This window comes from Sinocyclocheilus anshuiensis, unplaced genomic scaffold (genome assembly GCF_001515605.1).
Source record: "Sinocyclocheilus anshuiensis isolate Anshui unplaced genomic scaffold, SAMN03320099.WGS_v1.1 scaffold956, whole genome shotgun sequence".
Classification (NCBI taxonomy): domain Eukaryota; kingdom Metazoa; phylum Chordata; class Actinopteri; order Cypriniformes; family Cyprinidae; genus Sinocyclocheilus; species Sinocyclocheilus anshuiensis.
The window spans coordinates 260,848-284,727 of record NW_015551056.1 but is presented as its reverse complement, the minus strand read 5'-3'; the positions used below and the strand labels follow the sequence as shown (position 1 = coordinate 284,727).

The 23,880-nt window shown below is 37.8% G+C and overlaps 1 protein-coding gene across 1 annotated transcript in view; it reads right to left on the bottom strand.

The window, feature by feature from the left end:
- Positions 1 to 23,880, bottom strand: part of LOC107661981 (collagen alpha-1(XXV) chain-like) — a gene marked incomplete at its 3' end in the record, with an annotated part of 543,306 nt that overhangs the window by 289,909 nt on the left and 229,517 nt on the right. Inside the window, exon 3 of the mRNA XM_016451806.1 lies at positions 687 to 731. Coding sequence (XP_016307292.1) covers positions 687 to 731 — 45 coding nt within the window. The remainder of the gene's footprint in view (positions 1 to 686; positions 732 to 23,880) is intronic.

The window sequence follows — 23,880 nt, the reverse complement described above, 5'->3', positions numbered from 1 at the left end:
AAAAAATAAAATAAATGAAATTAAAAAAATAACTTTTTATGATCTATTTATTAAATTAAAACATTGTTTAGTATATTTATAATATATAGATATTTTTTTATTTTATTTTAATCCAATGTGTCACATTTACACATTCAAACATATTTTTACAAGAGAAACTCACAATAGAAAATCAAATAGAATCCAGTACTCTGTAACAGAGAATGCACCTCTACATGCAGTAATTTGAATGAGCTTTTTATGGAGAGTAGAGAGGGTAGTACAGAGGGTAGTCCTTGTATAATCAACATGTTCCACTTCAGCTTACCACTGATACTCTACATATACATACTTGAGATTGAAGATTTTTTCTTCTATTTAATGTGATCCTGGAGCTATGCATATGTGTCTTCCAGAAAATGGCCCCTTTGAACAGAATTTGTGTGGCTGACTTGTGTCTGCACCTCTAACTGGAGGTTCAGTAAAAATGTAACTAATGGTAACAGCTACTATAATAAACCAAACCCTTTGGAATGCTAGTCACTGGACACAGAATCCAATGCTAGCATGTAATTGTACTGAAAGATTCCTCAGGCACTTGGAAACTGTGGTTAAGGGGGGCATTTATTAACTGTCCCACAGACTGTGGCCAGCAAATAATTTTCATGATTTAACAGTTTGAAAACTTGGAGTTAAAACACACTCACCAGAGTCTCCATTGCGTCCTCTTCTTCCCCTTTTGCCTGGTGGACCTACAGCAGGTGAGAAAACATTGTTTAAATGCTGTTATCATGAGTAAATTTAAAATGCACTTCAGTCACATATTGAAGTAAGATTGTACTTGTAAGAAAATGCTACCTCATAATCATTTAATTTCCTTTTTATGTATATCTATAACATTCAGAGGTAACATAATTAAATACAAGGTATGTGTGTGAGAAGAGTAGATTAGGGGTAGCATCTTAGTATTGGATATATTTGTTGTTGGATTCTCTCAGGACAACAGCGGTTACAATGTATAAAGAAAAAAGTTACAATGTAAACATGGTTTTCATTAGTGTGACCTTGAGTTTAACACTCTTCAAGACAGTGTCTCATGCAGAAACCTATTTATGACTTTGCTCATCCGAGTTCACTGTTGAGTTTTACACATTAAATGTGAATCATGACCTAGAAAAACAGGATATGCCTTTTGTATCTATCAAATGTAGATGTATATGTGACGGATATCTGCATGATGTTTTAAAATTCAGACAGAAAAGTCAACATATGAATGCAGTAATACAGCTGTCTTCTTAATTTCTGTTCTACGGACCTATCAATGCTGTAAGACTTCGTTGCCAATGTCCCAAAAGGCTTTTTCTAATTAAAACTTTAAAAAAAAAAATTAAGACCTGAATGCAATTTCTAAAAATAAAATGAAATAAAATTAATAAATTATTATTGTTTTTGTTTGTTTGTTTGATGATGCATGAGGTCAAGTTGGTAATTGTTTTTTGTTTTTTATTGGCAGAAATGTTCTGCGGGTGCATGGTAGACTTATTTTGTGAGTTTTGTGCACCACTCAAGTACATCCACAATCCATACATCTTCCAGTGTACCAGAAATTAAGGCCAACGTGTGGTCTGAAAACACAATGATATCAAAGCCACTAGAAGGCAAGCTTGCAACCTTTAGCCAAAAAAAGGCTAATGCTAACACTTCCGCTTTGGCAGTATGTTGGAAAGGAGACCAGAGGCCGTTTTTTTAATGGATGTCAATGGAGGAGAGGCTTCACTACGCTGAATAAACAGCTTTTTAGAGGAAACGGCTTATCATTTAATGAATCGACAGCCTAACTGATAATCTTCAACATGTTTTACACTAAACAATACTTCTGGATTGAAATATTTTTAGAGTTTACCATGAAAAAAAAAAGAGAGATTATAAGAAAAGTAGAGGGTGACACGGGAGTGAATTTTCAAACCTCTCCCGTCCTACTCCCAAACAAAAAAAAAAAAAATCCTGTCCCATCCCACGAAAAAATGAGGGGAAAATCCCCTCCCGTCCCAATCCCAGAAGAATGACTCCCATTCCCTCCCACTCCTACGTTGTGTTTTTTTGGCCGGAATCTGTCAGTTACAGTAAAAATACAGTACATATCACAGCATGCCCACCTTAGGAAATGTATTGAACTGAAAGCCAGCTTAAACAATGAACAGTGCATTGCACACACATTAAATTTCATGTAAATCATCCATGCAAGTACACACACATTTTCTATTTGAATTGGTTCATTTGAAAGTAGACATTTCACTCTCTATAGATATATTTTTCATAAACAGAGTTTCGAAGTTTCTCGCTCAAGTTCACAGAGACCGAGATGGCAGAAAGTGCATCCTGTTTGCTTTAATTATTTTACAGAAGCACAACGTTTCGTTGTTATTCTGAGTGCACACAAATAAACGTAGAGTCTTTACAGATTCAAAAGATGTATTACTCTTATCTGTATGACCAAAAATGAGGGAGTATTTTAAGAGCAAGTGAGCGCACCGGCGCCTCCATCTGTCCTGCAGTGAGCGCGCTGCTGTTCAGCTTCCACACTCCGCACAGACACTTGAACAGCGCATATTTTTCTAGGTTAACATTAGATTGAGCGGCCATGTAAAGTTGCTACTACATACATCTTTCAGATGAAAAGCCAATGAATATCATTCGATTAATGATAGGTGAGCATTTGGATGTCCTGCCCGATGTACTGTATTACCACATAGACCAGCCATTAACGATCTGTCCGTCACGGACTGCGTCATTCACTTAAACATGCAAATAAGTTCAAACATCAATTCAATATCTACTATTTCCTGAATATTATGAAATTCAAGATGGCCGCCTCTGATGACGTCATAATATGATCATTTTAAGAGCAAGTGAGCGCACCGGCGCCTCCATCTGTCCTGCAGTGAGCGCGCTGCTGTTCAGCTTCCACACTCCGCACAGACACTTGAACAGCGCATATTTTTCTAGGTTAACATTAGATTGAGCGGCCATGTAAAGTTGCTACTACATACATCTTTCAGATGAAAAGCCAATGAATATCATTCGATTAATGATAGGTGAGCATTTGGATGTCCTGCCCGATGTACTGTATTACCACATAGACCAGCCATTAACGATCTGTCCGTCACGGACTGCGTCATTCACTTAACCAGTCACACCAGAGCAAACAGGAGGAGAGCATAAAGAGACAGGGCAACTAGAATTGAGTTCAAAATTAAAATATACAGTTCATAGTTTATTTACCAGAAGAATGTCTCCCATTCCCTCCCACTCCTACGTTGTGTTTTTTTGGCCGGAATCTGTCAGTTACAGTAAAAATACAGTACATATCACAGCATGCCCACCTTAGGAAATGTATTGAACTGAAAGCCAGCTTAAACAATGAACAGTGCATTGCACACACATTAAATTTCATGTAAATCATCCATGCAAGTACACACACATTTTCTATTTGAATTGGTTCATTTGAAAGTAGACATTTCACTCTCTATAGATATATTTTTCATAAACAGAGTTTCGAAGTTTCTCGCTCAAGTTCACAGAGACCGAGATGGCAGAAAGTGCATCCTGTTTGCTTTAATTATTTTACAGAAGCACAACGTTTCGTTGTTATTCTGAGTGCACACAAATAAACGTAGAGTCTTTACAGATTCAAAAGATGTATTACTCTTATCTGTATGACCAAAAATGAGGGAGTATTTTAAGAGCAAGTGAGCGCACCGGCGCCTCCATCTGTCCTGCAGTGAGCGCGCTGCTGTTCAGCTTCCACACTCCGCACAGACACTTGAACAGCGCATATTTTTCTAGGTTAACATTAGATTGAGCGGCCATGTAAAGTTGCTACTACATACATCTTTCAGATGAAAAGCCAATGAATATCATTCGATTAATGATAGGTGAGCATTTGGATGTCCTGCCCGATGTACTGTATTACCACATAGACCAGCCATTAACGATCTGTCCGTCACGGACTGCGTCATTCACTTAACCAGTCACACCAGAGCAAACAGGAGGAGAGCATAAAGAGACAGGGCAACTAGAATTGAGTTCAAAATTAAAATATACAGTTCATAGTTTATTTACATAAAAGGTATATTACAAATGAATAAATCTGCACTTCATAAAAATAAATAAATAAATAAATAAAGTCTCACTCTTTCAGTGTTATTGGAAGATGGCCTTAAAACCATGAAAAACATCTCATATGTAATGTTGGTTAACTTTCAAGGGGTGACGTAGTGACCAAGCTTAAAGCACATCCTGAACAATCAGCGTTTGCTTCTGTGTCTACAGCAAGTGCACTATGTGAACATGTCTGTCGGTTTGTGTTGTTTGTCCATGCCAGTGCACACAAAGTATTAACAGATGAGCTAAGTCATCAAGTCTCCGTTACTAATTCGAAAACATCACTTTAGAACTAGTAATGAAGGAACAACGAAAAAAGGCTGTAAACTGACATTATTTTTACTTTTAACAACACCTTGTAAGACACAACCAACAAATGGATTGACCAGCATTATCATGGGAAATCCCCTTAGCAGCTGAAAGTTTACTAAAATAAAGATAATGCTTTCCTCAGTAGTAATTCAAACTAATGTTTTATTCTAAATATGAGATCAAGCTGAAGAATGAACAATGTATGTGATGCAGGTAATCACACTCGCTCAGTCCATCTTTCTATCATAATACTCTGCTCTACATAATACAATAAGCTTTCAATTAAGCAACTCAATGTTATTTGGTTAGTTCTATACACACACACACATTTAACTTAACATGATTTATTCTTTAAAGCTGAATTTAAATAAAAATATGCAAAACACAAAGCACTGGACACGCAAGAGGTAGAGGCAAGATGGTACTTTGGGTTTAAACCAGAAATGATCAGCTGCAGTAAGACAGGAGAAACATGATTCCCCTTTCCTCATTAACTTGCTTTTGAGTGGCTGCGCAGTGCAGCCTGTGCCAAAAAAGCCTCTTACTCTTTTATATTTGTGTCACAATAATCCTGCAACAGTGGTTTACACATAACCTTAGATTTAACATGAAACTTTATTACAGTTTTTCTCGATTGCTAACACACTATAACTGATTCATTTGGCAACATTTTCCAAAACATTCATACAGTTCTCAAAACAAAGACACGTTTCTCAAAACTTTTAACCCATTTCATCTGTTTGCACACTCGTTCCAATTTGCTCAGTGTTTTCTGCAAAACTCTACACAAAAATGCCATAATTTTGCACAGGTTTAACCATGTTCTCATTCAGAAAACACAAACACACAATATAAGTAACTCAAGCATCAAAAAATGAACTCAAACAGCGCACATTTATCCATGTGTGAACATTCAGTAGCAAAACTGATGACACACCAGTCTGAACCTTAGGAAGATATGCACAGGAGCACAAGTGATTATGAGTTTTGGAAAATTAATCCTGGTAGTGGGAAACAAAGAGGAATAGGAGGGGAAAATAAAAATGAAGGGGATGAGGTCAAAGGTCATTTGTTCCTGATGAAATACAAAGCACTATAGTTGACCATGTTCTTCTGGATGGACTGACCATGAGGAAAGTTGGCCTACAGGCTCATCTACAAGGTTTCAATACTACTTACACATACAATATAATTACAGTACATAGTAGCAGTACTTCAGACGAGAGAACGTTCATTATATGTATATGTACAGTAAATACTGTAGTACATGTTGTACACCCTCAAACTCATTACTGTTGAATAGCCGAGTATGTACTGTATTTGTGCAGAACTGTGAGATGACTGTCTAGGGGAGGCAGAGAAGTCTTTTGTCAGAAGACTTAGAAACTGCTATAACAAATAAGGATACTACCAATACTGTAATGCAAATTGGCAGAGGATGCTGAATGAATGAATGAATTTAATTATGTATTTTTGTATTTATTCATTCATTATTTATTTATTTCTGTAAAGTAACTGACAGTATATTCCAATGTGTGTTTACTGTATATTCAGTTGTTTGGTCTTTGAACGTTTCTCTTCTAGTGCTTTTCGTTTACTATAAGATCTCTTTACAGTAGTGTAATGACAGTAAACTTTTCTTAAAGTTTATTGCTGAATTGAATCGGCACCCCTCTATTTATGCCGTATACTGCAACAGTCATTGAGTAGCAAAAGGATTCCTATTTCCCAGAAGAAGGTTTTTGTAACAGTGTTTTGAACTGATCTCACTAGTGTTCTCTAGGCAGGAAAATAGTCTGTCTATTTGATGGGTTTGTGTATCATCTGAGGCCAAAGTTTGAGTCTGACAAAAGAGAACATGTTTTTGACTATTTGATTTTGACCTGGAAGTTTGAAGTTTTGAACAAGTTGGTGTGTAGTTTTGAGATTGTGTTTATAGTTGTGAGAAAATGGTGAATTGTTCCATGAATTGTGTGTTAGCAATCGGAAAACTGCAGTAATGGCCTACACTTACTCTGATCTACACTTCCTGTTTACATCCCTGTCTCGCCGTCTCCTGTCTGCTCCTTTGTTTTTAAAGGAAATTCCAAGAAAGAAATAGTAATAGTAGAAATAGTACTAAAACATCAGTCATGCCACTCAGTTCATTTCAGTCACATTTTGGATGAATCCACATTTATGTGGCAACATTGGTGCAATTTCCTCATTTTTATCAGACAAAATGCGTCACCAACCTGTTTTATGATATTTGTGCATATTACACCCATGATGCAACTTGTACAGTCATTCAGCCATTAACCTAAAGTCATTGAAAAGCATTTTTTTTACACGTCACTGTAAATTATTTTTTGTTGTTGTTTTCAAAGTATTTAGCTTAATTTTCAACATTGTCTTAGTTTGATCAATTTTTTCTTGAGAAAATAACACTTATATTGTCCTCTAGTGAAAGGAACCATTCATACAGTTCTCGAAACAAAGACACGTTTCTCAAAACTTTTAACACATTTCACCTGTTTGCACACTTTCCAATTTGCTCAGTGTTTTCTGCAAAACTCTACACAAAAATGCCATAATTTTGCACAGGTTTAACCATGTTCTCATTCAGAAAACACAAACACACAATATAAGTAACTCAAGCATCAAAAAATGAACTCAAACAGCGCACATTTATCCATGTGTGAACATTCAGTAGCAAAACTGATGACACACCAGTCTGAACCTTAGGATGATATGCACAGGAGCACAAGTGATTATGTGTTTTGGAAAATGAATCCTGGTAGTGGGAAACAAAGAGGAATAGGAGGGGAAAATAAAAATGAAGGGGATGAGGTCAAAGGTCATTTGTTCCTGATGAAATACAAAGCACTATAGTTGACCATGTTCTTCTGGATGGACTGACCATGAGGAAAGTTGGCCTACAGGCTCATCTACAAGGTTTCAATACTACTTACACATACAATATAATTACAGTACATAGTAGCAGTACTTCAGACGAGAGAACGTTCATTATATGTATATGTACAGTAAATACTGTAGTACATGTTGTACACCCTCAAACTCATTACTGTTGAATAGCCGAGTATGTACTGTATTTGTGCAGAACTGTGAGATGACTGTCTAGGGGAGGCAGAGAAGTCTTTTGTCAGAAGACTTAGAAACTGCTATAACAAATACGGTATAACCAATACTGTAATGCAATTTGGTAGAGGATGCTGAATGAATCATTAATTAATTAATTCATTCATTCATTCATTCATTCATTCATTATTTATTTATTTATTTATTTATTTATTTATTTCTGTAAAATAACTGACAGTATATTCCAATGTGTGTTTACTCAGTGTGTATATTCAGTTGTTTGGTCTTTGAACTTTTCTCTTGTAGTGCTTTTCATTTACTGTAAGATCTCTTTACAGTAGTGTAATGACAGTAAACTTTTCTTAATGTTTATTGCTAAATTTTACTGTATCTGGACCCCTCTATTTATGTCATATACTGTAATAGTCATTGACTAGCAAAAGGATTCCTATTTCCCAAAAGGAGGTTTTTGTAAAATTGTTTTGAATTGATCTCACTAGTGTTCTCTAATAGTCTGTGTATTTGGCATGTTTGTGTGTCATCTGAGGCCAACGTTTGAGTCTGACAAAAGGGAACATGTTTTTGACTAAAGTATTTGATTTTGACCTGGAAGTTTGAAGTTTGCACAAGTTGGTGTGTAGTTTTGAGATTGTGTTTATAGTTGTGAGAAAATTGTGAATTGTTTCATGAATTGTGTGTTAGCAAACGAGAAAAACTGTAAAGTTTAGGTCCTTGAAAATAAGCGGCCCCCAAAGAATGAAGATAGTGTTTACATTAGCGCTGTTTTTTTTTACATACAATAAAAGCTCTGTCGACACTAATGCTTAATATCTGCTTGTTAATCTTTTAATGTAAAAAAAAAGGCTATTGGAAGATAGAGAGGGAAAAAAGCCCTCATTGTGGAGAAACTTGAATGCGACAGAACAAATGTAATATACCTCATTATAACAAGCGGAGAAGAGCCCAGGATCAGTTTGTGGCTATTAGTCTTTAATTTGGGTTACGTTTCTCTGGACCACTGATGATTCTCACTTCTTTTTTTTTTGTGTGTTTTTTTAATGGCATTCGGCTTAGGTCAGCGTCTACTGAAATGCAGCCATTTATTTCTCTTTCATATTAACAACAGGCTAGACTTTTGGAAAAAAAGTGGACTGATTGACATTAAAGTGAACATGAATAAAATCAATTAATAAAAGGAATTAAAATTCCAAGAAATTTATAGAAATTCAGCTACAGCTGAGTGATGACGTCACTTGGCTTCATTTTTGTCAACTACTTCATCAGCTTTTGTTGTCTTCAATTGCTTTATGCACTGCTCTACTATGGAAAGAGCCTTTAGAAGATGTGTGCCACCCTGGCGGAGGTTGCTTACTCCGGAGGACACACACGAGATGTGTGTTATGTGCTAGGGAGCAGTGCATGCCTGGTCAGCACTTGAGGGCCCTGTCTGGCCCTGTTTAGGGGGAAGAGGGTAAGCCCATGGTTCGGGTCCCACTGAGGCCACTCACAGGTTGTGGGGCTCACACGTTGATCTTACTGAGGAGCTGGAGATGGGTATTTCCCTTTCCTCAGCTTCAATCGCAAGCTCTGATATCCTCAGGTCAGATCAGGAAGCACAAGCTGAGGAGGCTTGTGATTCATCTGAGTGCTGGTCATTGCCCAACTCTGGTTCTGAGGAACCAGAGAGGATGGCAGTTCAGGTGGACAATCAGAGTGGGCCCGCTTCCTGCCTCACTCCCACTGATCATGAGTTGGTGGATGTTTTGACCCGCGCCACGACCAGACTTCGTTTGGATTATTGTGTGGAGAGGGAGGAGCCTGTTCCTGGCAGGCTCGATAAGCGGTTATTCCTAGGTCCTAAACGTCCCTAGCCTGTAAGCCTTCCTTTCCTCCCGGAGCTTCATGATGAAATTCCTTTTCAGCTCATGTTTTTCGACCAGACACTGAACTATTTTAATGTGAAGGGGTTGCAAGGTCATGGGTGTGCGATGATGCCCCCGGTTGAAGAGGATTTGGCCAGCTACCTCTCTCCGGAAGCTGCATCCTTGTGGAAGGCTCCCGTTCTTCCTACTAAGCCCTACCGTTTTACATCTAAATTAGTGGGCAGAGCTTATGCAGCAGCTAGCCAGGCTGTTGGGGCTTTGCACATGTTGGCCATGTTGCAAGTCTATCAGGCAGACCTGCTGAGAGACTTTGACCAGAGTGAGGGACTGTATCGTGAAGCCTGTCTCTGTTCTGTTGTGATGTAAACCTCTGATACATAAATGAGCGCTGACTACTGCAGTTGGCGAGTCATGATTTAATTCTGACTAAGTGTACTGTAGCAGTGGGGGTGTGCTCTTTATTGTGTCACTTGATCCTACAGGTGAATAGATAGGCTACGTTACTGTTTCCCTCATTTGCTCTGCATCTCCTCTGATTTCGGGACGCAGTTTCAGTGAAAAGTTGGTGGCCACCTCGGAGTGTTTCCACACTTTTTGTTAGAATGCCCCGCACATTCATTAAGGAGGGAGAAGTTGATGTTAGGATGATTCCCTTACGATTCGGTTGTAATTTAGATAAAGTTTCTCATATCCTTCCCACTGCCTAGCACTAGATGTAGGAGCTCGGAGGACTCTGCATACCTTGCTGTATGCAGGTATGCATTCCTATAGATCCTGTCTAGAATGAAAGTTAACAGTGTCAGCATTTTAGTTGAGCTACCTTGAATCTTATTCACAGTGCTGTGTAGAGGTAGTATGTAGTAGTACAACTGAGACTGCAACTCCTCCAAAAAATGACCCTATAGGTCGCCATGGAATTCCATTTGTCATTACCAATCAAAATGAGTGTTCATTTAAATGCAATGTGTGGACTTTTTACATGGTCCTTTACCCACCATTTGCCCTATTTCCATTTCGCAAAACACATTTACATGTATGCATTTGGTAGACATGTTGGAAAGTTATGTATAGTGCATATATGTTTTATGAGCATGTGTGTTCCCTGGGATCGAACCCATGATCGCATGAAAGTGTACAATGCATAAATATGAAAGTGTCCTGTTGTCGATAGGAGCACACATTTAATAAATGCTCTGATGGGTCGTATTTCAGGGAAGTGACAAACGACCTATATGGGCATATTGGCTGGAGGACGATTCGAAGGGAATGTCTCAGGTTATGAATATAACCCTGGTTCCCTGAAAAGGAACGAGATGCTGCGTCTTGCTGCCATACTCCAGACATGCCTCCTGCATCTTACTTCAGACAACCTGAAGCTGATGACGTGCTGCAGAGGTACCTCTTTTATAGTGCATGCCAGCATGCCAAGTGACGTCATCACTCAGCTGTAGCCAATTTGCATTGGGACGTTTGCACACATGCTTCAGACACCGGTCAGGCTGGGGGTGTTCCCATAGTGCCAGGACACTTGGGCTGGTCTGAATACCATTTTTTGAGCTTCGAAGCTTTGGTAGTAGTCAACACAGAATATTCGAAGCTTCGGAGAGAGGGGGCTGTACATATTCTTCTCTCTAATAAAGGCAGGAATCTCTGTGTGTCTGTCTGTCTGTTTGCATTTTTATTATGTCGAGAACCGTTCATCCAAAAGACTTCAAGCGTGGCGCCTGTGTTGCTGCGGACCTAAGGGAGTGCAGTCTCGCATTTTGGTGCAATATGGACACACGACACGTTCAGAATTAATAAACTTTTAATAAACTACAGAACAGCGCGAGCCGGAAGCGGCGCGCCTCACGCGGGCAGGGCTTATATGCTCCGAGAACGGACAATGCACTAGTGATACAAAACACACAGGTCTGTGAAGAGCAATACTTTTAATATAGCAATACTTGTAATATAGACAAATTATTATTAGGCTGAGCTACTGTACGTTTTTTTATGACTGCCGTATTAGTATTTTCCAAGCAAATTAAGTGCATGTTTTTATCATGTGTAAAATTACTGATTAACATGGTGGATAAAAGCAGCTCATTTTTTTTTACACCAACAATATACTATAGACGTACTACTTACAGAACTCAGGTGATTTTTCAAACTTGATGTGCTGTTGTGTTAGGCCAGTTTCAAATCGCATATTTGGCATACTGCCTTTGTCTTGTCCTCACTCAATTTAAATGGCTCCCACACAGCTGAGGTCTTCGGCATTTTTGTCTTCTCTTCCAGATGAACTGAATCATGACGTTCACTCATAGGAGATTCATTTTAGGCTTGTTTGAGATGAGCAAAATCTGCGCAGAATCGATCACCGGTGATTACCGCGAGATGCATGCCGGTTATCAAATCAAAAGCACGATGGGAAACGACTGACTGACGATACAGTTTAATGCTCATTGGTTCAGACAACCGTGATGTTGCGTTCTCTTCTAAAATGTTTTATTTTGTTTTATTATGTTTATTTTTTTTTATCTGATTTCATGCGATTATGTATTTAAATTATGCATGAGTATTTCCAAACACTATTGACAGTGTGATGTCTGTGTAAGATATGTGATTGTTGTCATATTTCTATAAAAATCTAAAATATATGTTTGTATTAAAGTAAAAATGGATGATAAATATGCCTTTCGTATGGAATTAAATAGCAAGCACTTTGAGTGTCTTGTTCATCATATTTATTTTCATATAAAGCAACAGAACTGAAATTATATCATGTTTATCACCAGCACAGCACACGAGTGACAATAACGCGATATCCGCCTTTGATCTCATAGGTATCTGTTCCACTTCGAGAGGTCAGAACTGTCCGTCTTGACTACACTTATTTCACTCCTCCCCTCACTGCAGCCGCCTACTCTCGCCTACATTTCAGGCGAGGTGAGGCGCATCTCAAACAAGCCTATTCAAGCACGAATGAGAACCGTTTCGCGGGGGAAACCACCAGGTGTTCAAATCTCAAAATTGAAAATCAAATGCCAACCCACCGAACAAATATTTGAATAATCGAATATTCTGGTCCAGCCCTGGTTTGAGCAAACCCTGAGTTTTCGGGCTCAAGAAGATGGGTTGGTTTTGAGTGGGTTTCGTCACCATGGTAACTTATGCTACACGGCTACCCTGCTCCGGAGCAGGTTTTATTCTGGGTTAGAGATCGCAAACCCAAACTGGACCAATCAGCTGTGAGCAAAGTGACGTATATCTGATGCAATGAAGCCACTCCCCCGTATCTCTCGCTCCAATTAAAGCAGTTTACGGTCAAAGAATTTTAGAGACAAAATTGCCCAACTTTTGCAGCTACTTATTTATTATATTTATATTATATTAATTGTAATTGTTTATAATTCATATAATATATTCATATAATTATTATATGAAGTGGCAGTTAATTTTAAGCTTCGTATTTCAATGTATATATATAAGCTTTAATAATATATCCAACTTTTGAAATGACTAAACTTATGTTTTCCTTTTGAGCTCTGTGTGAAACTATATATAAATAATTAAATTCAGTTGATTCCTTTGCATAGTCATATATTTCTGCTGCCAAACTTTTTTTTATTTAATTATTTCATTAAAATAAATTTATTACATTTTTAATAACGACATCTCTTAATCCTCAGCAGAAAAGTGAATTGCGCTGACTCTTGCAAGAAGTGAATCAAACTGATGCTTTGGTGATGCTCTCCACATTCCCTCTGATTGGCTGTTTGCTGCACGTGTCACGCTTTCAGGTGCACGCGCTCCAGAGTTAATCACAAACTCTGGTTCAAACTCTTTTTTTTTTCGTTTATATCAAGCTTTGCGAGCCTGCTGATCCTGATCTAAACCAGAGGTGTATTCCAGAAAGCACGGTTAACTTACCGTCAGCTAAACCCTGAACTTTCGGTTGATTAAACCCAAACCTTGCTTACTCGAGGTATGTGGTTCCAAAAACGCGTCCGGGAGTAAGTTCATTCAACTCAGAGCATGTTCCTGGTTAAGACTCAAGACATTCTTAACAGAGCGACGAATCAACGAGTCACTATGGAAACGGACGCTAAGAAAAAGCGCACGGGAACCATGGTTACATAAGTAACCTGAGACGTTTTGTTGGAAACTCAGAGTCTGTTAACCCCAGAAAAGGGAAACTCATGGTTTTCGGTTCCAATAAAAGACAAAACTAAACCTCTTGGTAAGTTACCTTAGTAACTTACTCTGTGAACCTAACCCGGGGTGCGTTTCCCAAAAGCATCGTTAGCTAACTATGGTAGTGCTCAAGTTTTATAGGAACTGGGTATATATTTACATCATTATTACAGGCATTTACAATTAATAATATTGTAACCATAATAAAAATAATGAGGTCACATTACATAAATGCAGAAATTGCAATCCTCTGATAAGATTGTGCAATACCATGTGGTGTTCAACAAAAAAAATGGTTGTAATTGTGTGTTCTAAGGGTGTCTGTTATCACTAATGGGTTGTCACTTTCATCGTTACTGATCTTGCTCTTAAAGAATTACTGGAATGCAGCATCAGAGAATACATCCTGTAAATGCAGTGGCCTGACCCTGAACAGAAAATATGTAGACTAATGGTGTACATAACACCTAACATAATGGTCTGACATTCATTTCTTTGGTGGAGATAAAAGACATCTTCATCACATTTTTTTTTTGTTTATCAAAGTACAAAGTGCTATAAACATTGTTTTACTTAAGTGCTGTTCTTCTGACTGCTTGTTTGATATGTAGTTCTGCATTTTTACTTTGCAAATAAATATAATTAAAACACTTTTTTTATTTTAATACAATAAAACCATCAGTAGGAATTAAAAATGTCAGTGTACTGTTGAATGAATGACTGAATGAATGAACACCATCAGTAATATTAGTCACTGTGGTGTTAATTGATGAAGAGCAACAGACTATTTTTTCCCACAGCCCAACTCCTTACTGTATATAATTTGTACATTGCACAAGAGGGACTGAGGAAATTTCTAGAATTATTTCAGAATTATTATCTGTAGACAAATATAGATGTAAATATATTAGTACAAGTACATCTATGTGTACTTACTGTCAGTCAAACAAATGTATCAGAGTGATGTAGTCACAATATGTCCTGTTGCCTACTGGTAATTCAACAGAAAATCCCACAGGTGAATGAAACTGCAGGTGTCACATGTGTACATGCATTGGCAGACTTGGTGTGCCTCACTAGGGTGTCTATATTACACCTTCAGGGATGGTTCCAACTAACAAATCTCACAAAGCTTCACCTTTACTGTTACTCAACAGCAAATATTTGTGTGTCTTGCAAAGCCTTTGTAATTAAACTTCTGATGGACATATTAAATCACATCTTCTTTATGTTTACTTCAAGAAAAACAACATGTAATCATGTGAATCTTTATTTATTTTTTTATTTATTTTTGAAAGGTAATATTCTGGGGTGTATTCCAGAAAGCGGGTTTTGTTGGAAACTCTGAGTCTGCTAACCCCAGAAAAGGGAAACTCAGTGTTTTCGGTTCCAATAAAAGACAAAACTAAAAGTCTCGGTAAGTTACCATAGTAACTTATCATAGTTCACATAGTAACTTACTCTGTGAACCTAACCTGTGAACCGTTCGTTCATGCTGCAAAAATGTTTTTATTCCTGAGATTTTTGTCTTATTTCAAGTAGCCTATAAATATCTAAAAATTCTTAAATCAAGATGCATTTACTATATAAAAAAATGTAATACTATATTTAGTCTTGTTTCCTGGGGGGTAAGAAAAATGGGGTAAGACAAATTATCTTAATGCAAATGGAAACAAGATTATTTTTTCTCACTGCACCACTTTCATTTTCATCATGCAGACACTGTAAATGTGACAAAAATGGCATGTCTTTTTACATGGGATCCTGTAGATGAGGAGGCTGCATTAATTTGCAGGGAGTTACATTTACATCAGGAGAGGATTCTATTTTATTTTATTTAGTCATATCCACATGCATATTTATTTGAGCAGTACCACTTTTAAATGACCTTCACTTGATAACATCTTGCTGCAACCTCTGGAAGTAACCTAATAATGAGAATTTCCTTTAGGTTTTCCAGTGTGGTTGGATGCATTGATTACACACATATTCTCACAATCGTACCTTCCGAAAATGAAACTGATTACTGTATGGAATGGAAGGATGCCAGATGGAAGGGTAGTGCGAGATGTCTATGCCGTAACCACCAACACAGGTGTTAAATAAGCACAAAATATTCACAACTAATTTGGTCATCTTTATTTCCTACAAATACAAATGCAACACGTATTATTTTCCCTGTTGGATTTTAATATTGCTATTGTGGCCAACTCCTCTTCATCTGTCAGTGGTGCTGGTGCAGGTTCTGCCTCCATTTTACAAGTCTCTGCCTTCTCGCTGTTGGCTGAATAGAAGTCAAATGTTTATTTCATCACCCTAATTAAGAAATGTATGTTGGATTAGAGAACATTTAATTATGTGAAAAGAGCATCAGACTATGTGGAAAAAGCCACTGCACATTGAAACAGACAATAAATTATATTTATTGAATATGTCAAATGTTTGTAAAGTCATGTAGCCTACAGCCATGAACCTTTTACACTTGAAGCTTTACCTGACTGAATTATGTTTTATGCTTGATTTTTTTCTGCTTCCATGTTTTTTTCTTTTTCTTTTTTGCCTGTGTGATACCATTAAAATGAAGATTAGTTCAATAACTTATCGTTCTGCCATGGTTTTCACCTTTTATATTATAACAGTGATTACAGTTTTTTTTACGATTGTTTACACACTAAAATTAAAAATAGCACAAAGTTAGTGAAACCTTACACTCAAGGAGCAAAACCTCAGTCCAGATCTGCAGAACTATAAGCACATTCTCAGCTACTAAACACACTTCTCTACATTAGACACAGAAATCTAACATGATGTCACTTCTTTGCCATTTCAAGACACTGCTTTCCAAAATACCACACCTATAAACCAACTGATCAAACACAGCTGTCAGGTGTGCAGACACTTTAGTGCTTAACTCTAAACTCAACAAACTATAAAAAGGCAAAAAGATGAGTTTATGTGTCTTCAACAAAAATGGAAGGCAATGTTCCAGTAAGAGGGAGAGGGAGAAGGAGAGGGAGAAACATCATTGGCTACAGAGCTATTTTGAATGTCCCTGACCAACATGGTGGTAACATCACAATGTTCATTGAGAATTTAATTCAAAATTGTACCTTTTGTTTTTACAGTAAATCTATTCAAAACTTAGCTCAATCATATCTCTCCGAAGCAATTTCTTTTCATAAGCAAAATAGGTCCCTAAGATCCAGCAATCTTGGTCTCCTATCTATTCCCAGATCGAGGTTCCACTCCAGAGGTGATCGAGCCGTTGCTGTTGCCGGGCCTAGCCTTTGGAAGAACTTATCAAATTCTATCAGAACTGCGCCCTCTTTACCACTTTTCAAACACCTGCTCAAAAGACATTTGTCAATAGCTTTTACTTAGCCATGTCAACTGTGTTGCTTTATCGTGTTTTAATTCTATCTATTCTTAGTTGTATTGTACAGCACTTTGGATCAACTGGGAGTTGCGTGAAAGTGCTTTATAAAGAAAGAAAGAAAGAAAGAAAGAAAGAAAGTTGTAATCACGCAGAATGGGGTACTCCACCGGCATGCCAACTCAGGGCCTTACAACACAGCTGTAGCGAATCAGCTCAAAGGGGAAATATGAATAATTAATTATAACTAATTATAATTAATTATAAATATTTAGATCCGCTGTAAGTATTTACTTGACCTCTCAGTGTCAACTGTCTGTCAATTCTAAAAATGTTAATTTCCTGGTTAAGGAAAATAACTTTCTTACTGTACAATACTACTCAAAAATCTGCATGATTAGGGACTCCAGTTATGAGCAAACAATGAACAACCTCAAGTGTGATACAAGTAAGACTTTATTAACTACATAAACACTTAAACTAGTCTAACATACACACACACACGCATACAGTTGGCATAGGAAAAAGGGTTAAAGCTTAAGCAGTAAAGAGAAGAGAAATAAAAACATGAAGCTATGGTACCATTTGATATTCAGCAGATCTACAGCCTGAAGGAAACATCAGTTTCTTAGTTCAAACACACCTTTGTAAAAGGTGCAACTGATACTTAATGTATCAATTTATAAGACTAAGTTTGATACTTGCACGTCTCACCTGTTTGAAAGAGAGTCCTGATGCTCTTTGGGGCTCCAGTAGGTTGGCTGAAGTTAGGTGATGAGAAAGAACCATTTTGAGTCAGAGGACCTTGATGAATGGAAAGACTAGGCACGAGGCCTGGCACGAACTTAGGGTGACCTTAGAAGCATTCTAGCTCACATCCTCATCTTCTCAGAATCTAACCGAACCGTAGACTGACTGGCTATGTGTTGGAGCCTGCCGGGCACGCCCGCACCGGCTCAGGCTCCAACATGCTTCTTAGCAGAAGAAGAACAACAAGAACATGCTTCTCTGCCCGCATTCTTTTGGGCAATAAAACCAGTGATATCAGCATTGGTTGACATGGAACCAGAGGCCTGTTCTGCCTTTCTCAGGTGTTAGATGCATTTCGGGGGAAGGGTACATGGACCCTCGTAGTTGGTTTGTTGACTGAGGGGTGTTACAGAGTATTTGTTAAATATAACCAAAAAAATTGTGTGTCTGGTTGGTCCAGACGCTACACAGCTCACATACACATTTTTAGACAGACTATACAATATCGTCACAGCAGAAGACCAAATGGATGCAGAACAGATGAGATACATTGTCATCTGGGATAATGTGTCTTTCCACTGATCTGCTCTGGTATAAAGCTGGTTTCATAAGCGTCCACAAATTTCACTCCTATACCTCCCACCATAGTCTCCCCTCCCTTTTTATTTTATTTATTTATTTATTTATTTATTTATTTATTTTTGCCTTGGCGGTGGAAGGTTTACGATCTCCAGCCCTATGTCAGGATATCCCTCATAAAGGCCATGGAGGAGGCCTGTGACCTAATTGATGCAGGGTCTGTGCAAGAATGGATTCACCAATCAAGAAGATTCTTCCCTTGCGAGAGAGGACATCACCTGTGATGTGGACGAAGTGCAATGGGCAGATGCAGCTAGGCGAAGAGATGATGTTTAGAGTTTTTTTGTTTTATTTTATTTTATTTTTTATTCATGCTTTCTTTTTCTCTCCACAAATGTTTTTTGTTGTTTATGTACTATATTCCATTTAGAATAATTTCTGATTTTCAGTGCAATATGAAATCTTTGAAAATGCATGGATGTATTGAGTGATTTTACAATGTGGAGAGAAATAAATATTTTCATTAATGTACAGTACTGGTCTTGTGTGTTGCGTTTGGTCAATCATGTACTTTACTTTAACAATATTTCAGAAAAAAAAAAAAATAATCAAACCAATATTATGTCATTAGAAAAGTAGAAATGTTACATGTGTTTAAGATTGAGCACCGCAGTGTGTAAGTGGTTCAAACAGAATCAGATTGTATGAACAATGTGTGTGCCAAAATTGGGTTTTGTTAAATTATTGTAAAGTTTTGAATGAAGTGCTTCATTTTGCAAAAGATCTGAGGTGTTCTGCTACTTGTGTGTGTGGATGTGTGAATTGTGTGTTGTGTTTTGACAAAAACAGCCTTGTTTTTAAAATCATGCTTAAAGGGTTAGTTCACCCAAAAATGAAAATTAGGCTGTGTACTCACCCCAGAGGCATCCTAGGTGTATATGACTTTCTTCTTTCAGACGAATCCAGTCAGAGTTATATTACAAATTGTCTTGGCTATTCCAAGCTCTATCATTGCAGTCAGCGGGTGTTGCAGTGCTTCAGTCCAAAAGAAGTGAAATAAAAAGTGCCCATCCATAAAAAATGTCTCACGCGGCTCCGGGGGGTGAACAAAGGCCTCCTGTAGCGAATCGATGCGTTTTTGTAAGAAAAATATCCATATTCAAAACGTAATAATCACTTTAATCTAGCTTGCGCCAACAGTTGTACACGGAAGCAGTTCCGGGCTGATGACGTATGAGGTCAGCGCTGCGCATGCGCTGGTGAGTCTCTTGAAAACCAACGTTTGTTTACAGGATAAAAGGAGGCAAAGTTTCCTTACTTTAGCAAAGGAAAACCACTCTCCTCTTGGCTTATATCGAAATCCTCTGACATTCTTCTTTACAAATCCTCGTTTTGTACTTCTAATTCGTGACCATTGTTTTGTTTTGATCTCTCCCCTGTGCTTCTGCATGTGTCACTTCTGAGCGGCGCATGCGCAGCGCTGACCTCATACGCCACTGCTTCCGTTTACAACAGTGAGCCGGTTACGTATGGTAACCCTCGTTCCCTGAAGGAGGGAACGGAGACGTCACGTCCCGTCGCCACAGCTCCTGTACCACCGCTGAGCGGCCGGGTCACCGGCTCGGCTCCTCAGCGAAAACCTGAATATGCGTTGCATCTGCTGCCTACTTATACTCACGCTGTGATCAGCAGCAGCTGGATGCAATAATCGCATGCCAATGTGCATTGGCTCGTTTAGTTTACACTCGAAGTGGATTGGTCTCTCTAAGCGAGATCCCAATTTCGTCGGTCAGCCGACGTGACGTCTCCGTTCCCTCCTTCAGGGAACGAGGGTTACATACGTAACCGAGACGTTACGTATTGCGTAGTATGTGGAAGTCTTGCTGTTACCATGGTGAAATGTAATTTCTGAGCTCCACTGATCATGGCTTTTCAAAGTCGTGGTGCACACACTAAACTCAGAGTCAACATACTCCGAATGGATTGAACTAACTCTGTTCAGCTGTTCAGAAACTGAAAACTCAGATTTTCCCATCTCAGGGGAAGTCAACTCAGAGTTCAAGTTTTAACTCAGAGTTTGTTGAACCTCCTTTCTGGAATACACCCCAGGTTGGCTTTATCAGGTTTTGTCGACTCAAAACTTACTCTGCAACTCTGAGTTTGTTCGTCTCACTTAGTGCTACAGGCCAATGGTTGATGTATTTATTTTCTTTCTTACTGTGTAATATTGTATTCACAACCGCAAATGCTTACAGTTTGGTTTCAATCTTGCTTTCATGTTTACCATGAATTTATCAACATCTCTCTGCCAATTACTTTCAATCTTGTTCAAAAATGTACATAGAAGCTGGACAGAAGTCAGTTCCAGATCCAGCCTCCACACCAGACTTCTCACTCACAGGGATTTCTGTCTACTTGATATTATGTGTACTCTTCAGACTTAGGTGCATGCAGATATTATTCAGGGACATGAACACTTGAATATTGCAAAAATAGAGAAAGTACCTTATTTAAGAATTGTGTTAATTGCATAAACATTAAAAATATATATATATATTTTTTTTTTTACTGTTTTTGTTTTGTTTTCCAAAGCACCTAAAAGCCAATTCACACTGCCATACTCCAACAGGGTGAACACACTGACCAAGCAAAACAAATAAGCATGTTAGCTGTGGGATTCATTCAACTTGGTTTGCTGATTAAATATTAAATATTTGTTCAGAATACTGTCGTTGTTGTGACTATTCATCTGGGAGGGGTGTGTATCAAGTGGCTTGATTATGGTTTTGTTGTGGCTGACATGTGGAACCCATCTGGTCCAGCTTATAGGACCAGAATAGGGCCAGCTATGGTCATACAGGTGGCTGAGATATGGATCTGTCATGGCACTTTTATGGCCCATTTGTGGCCCATATTTTGGCTTCCAGGTTTAGTTAACCTGTGGATCAGGCTCAGGTGTGGCTCAGTTTTGGGCTTTCTGGTTAAAGATTGGTGTTGATATGGTTTACTTAAGGTTGTGTTTTGGTTCCAATGTTACATTTTGATCTGGCCCAATTCAGGGCCACTTATGGGTAATTAACTTGGCTGAAACTTGGGCTAGTTATGGCCCGTGTGTGGCCCTTGTCTGGAATCCAGACCTGGTCCACACTAAGACAGTAATTAATTGCGGTATGTGGGCCAAGCAAAAGCTGGTTGTGTGGGCCGGAGCTGGGCCAGAGAAAAATTGCTATGTGGGTTGCTGTTGACTGAGTAGAAGTCAAATTTTAATTTCATTACTCTAATTAAGAAATGTAACAGGTTGGATTAGAGAATCTTTAATTATGTGAAAAGATTAGACTACATGAAAAGATTAGAGTACGTGAAAAAAAAGCTGCTGCACATTGAAATATACACTGAATGACATTTATTTTATATATCAAATGTTTGTAAAGTCATGTAGCCTGCACCAATGAACATTTTATGCTTAAAGCTTTACCTTATTGAGTTGTTTTTATATTTAATTTTTAGCTGCTGTCACATTCTTCTTTTTTCTTTCTGTTTTGTTTTGCCCATGGGATACCATGAAAATTTATATTATTTCAATAACCTACCGTTCTGCCAGTTCTCGACAGGAAGTAAGTGCGCATGGTCTTCGTGCTCACTTGAACACTTGGACCAAATACAGGAAATACGTCATATAAGTAGTCAAGTGGTCAAGCGCAAAGATCGCAAGTGTGGGTATTTGGACAAGGCTATGGTCCCACTGTAAAAGAGTGTTAAAGTAATACAGAAGCAGTGTTAAAGTTAATGAGATTATGTGATTAAGTGCTGATTGAGCATTAGGGATGAACACCTGCTGTTAACAAGCAGAATCACTGAAGAAAAGAGAAACACAAGAACTACAACTGACTTCAGCCACAGCCTTAGATGAAATCAACTGAAATAAAAGACATTAAATCTCTCAAGATCTCAGCAGAAGATAATTAAACAACTCCACAAACAGTATCACCAGCTTCATGCATTACTATCCAGTTAGACTTTATTTCTGGAGTATCTAAAACAGAAGTTCTTTACTGAGAATTAAGGTTTAGATTTCTTTTTTTCAACTTACCGTTTTGGTGAATAGTGTTTGCTTTAGTTGCCTCTTGACTTGTTAAATATAAGTTCCTCTTTGGCTGTTACAATTGTGTTTAAAATTATGATAAAATTGTTTCATGCGTCTGAGTCTCTGATTGCATTTGATCAAAATCTGTAGTGCTTTTATGATTTCTGGATAATTGCCATTCTATGATATGAGACAACGGGAGAAAACTTTACAAACCACTTTTAGAAATATGGCTCATAAAGAGGTTTAAATTCTGGCGCTCATAGACATGAAGAATCAGCATGTGAATCTCAGCAATGGTGACAAAATATTTTGAGAATTTTTGAACGTCACAAAACAAGGCAGTAAAAAGTCACAAAAAAGCAAATAGTAAGAATAAAAGAAAATACTACGACAATGCAGCTGCATAATTTATTCATGTCTCAATGCATGCTGGGAGCAATGGATGAGTTATGATTGGTGCACCCAGAATGCACTGCAACAAATCTGTCTGATGATCGTCACCATTATTGAGATTCATATGCTGATTCTTGATGTCTGCAAGTCTACTGTAAACTGGTGTGCAAAGTGTATTTAAAATTCTTCATATTATTTCATAAAAACACAGTTGTGATCAATAACAAACTATATTACACATCATACTGATGATGTCTGCGAATCAGGCTATACATTTAAATTACCTCATTAAAAAACCACTCCTTATAACCTAATCAAATTTTCACTTGGTTTTTCTTGTCATAACAAACGTGTTTAATAAACACAGTTACAGCAACCAGAGAAAAACTAATGTTAGAAAGTCAAGGGTCAAGAGCCCAACTAAAACAAACGCTTATCTCCACAACGGTGACTTCAAATTTTATTATTTTCAATAAACATTAACATATAAACCACTGTTAATTCTTAATAAGACATTTTTTTACAAAAAAAAAAAAAGTCAAACTGGATAGTAATGCATGAAGCTGGTGATGTTGTTTGTGGAATTGTTTAATTATCTTCTGCTGAGATCTTGAGAGATTTCATGTCTTTTATTTCAGTTGATTTCATCTAAGGCTGTGGCTGAAGTCAGTTGTAGTTCTTGTGTTTCTCTTTTCTTCAGTGATTCTGCTTGTTAACAGCAGGTGTTCATTACTAATGATCAATCAGCACTTAATTAATCACATAATTATCTCATTAACTTTAACACTGCTTCAGTGTTACTTTAACGCTCTTGTAGAGTGGGACCATATATGCTCCGAGCAGTGTTAATTTAGCACTCAGGATTTTACTGTGTAGTGTAGCGTCTGGACCAATCTGATCTAAATATTTATAATTAATTATAACTAGTTATGATTAATTATTCATATTTCCCCATGAGCTGATTCGCTATAGTAGTCATGGTGCATGCGCTAAACTCAGATGCTGTGTCTCAATGTGCCTATTTATACTATGCCCTTAAAGTATGTACTCTTTTGCTGAAGAAAAAGTACACACTTTTGAGTGTGTAGTAGAAGAGTTTCTAA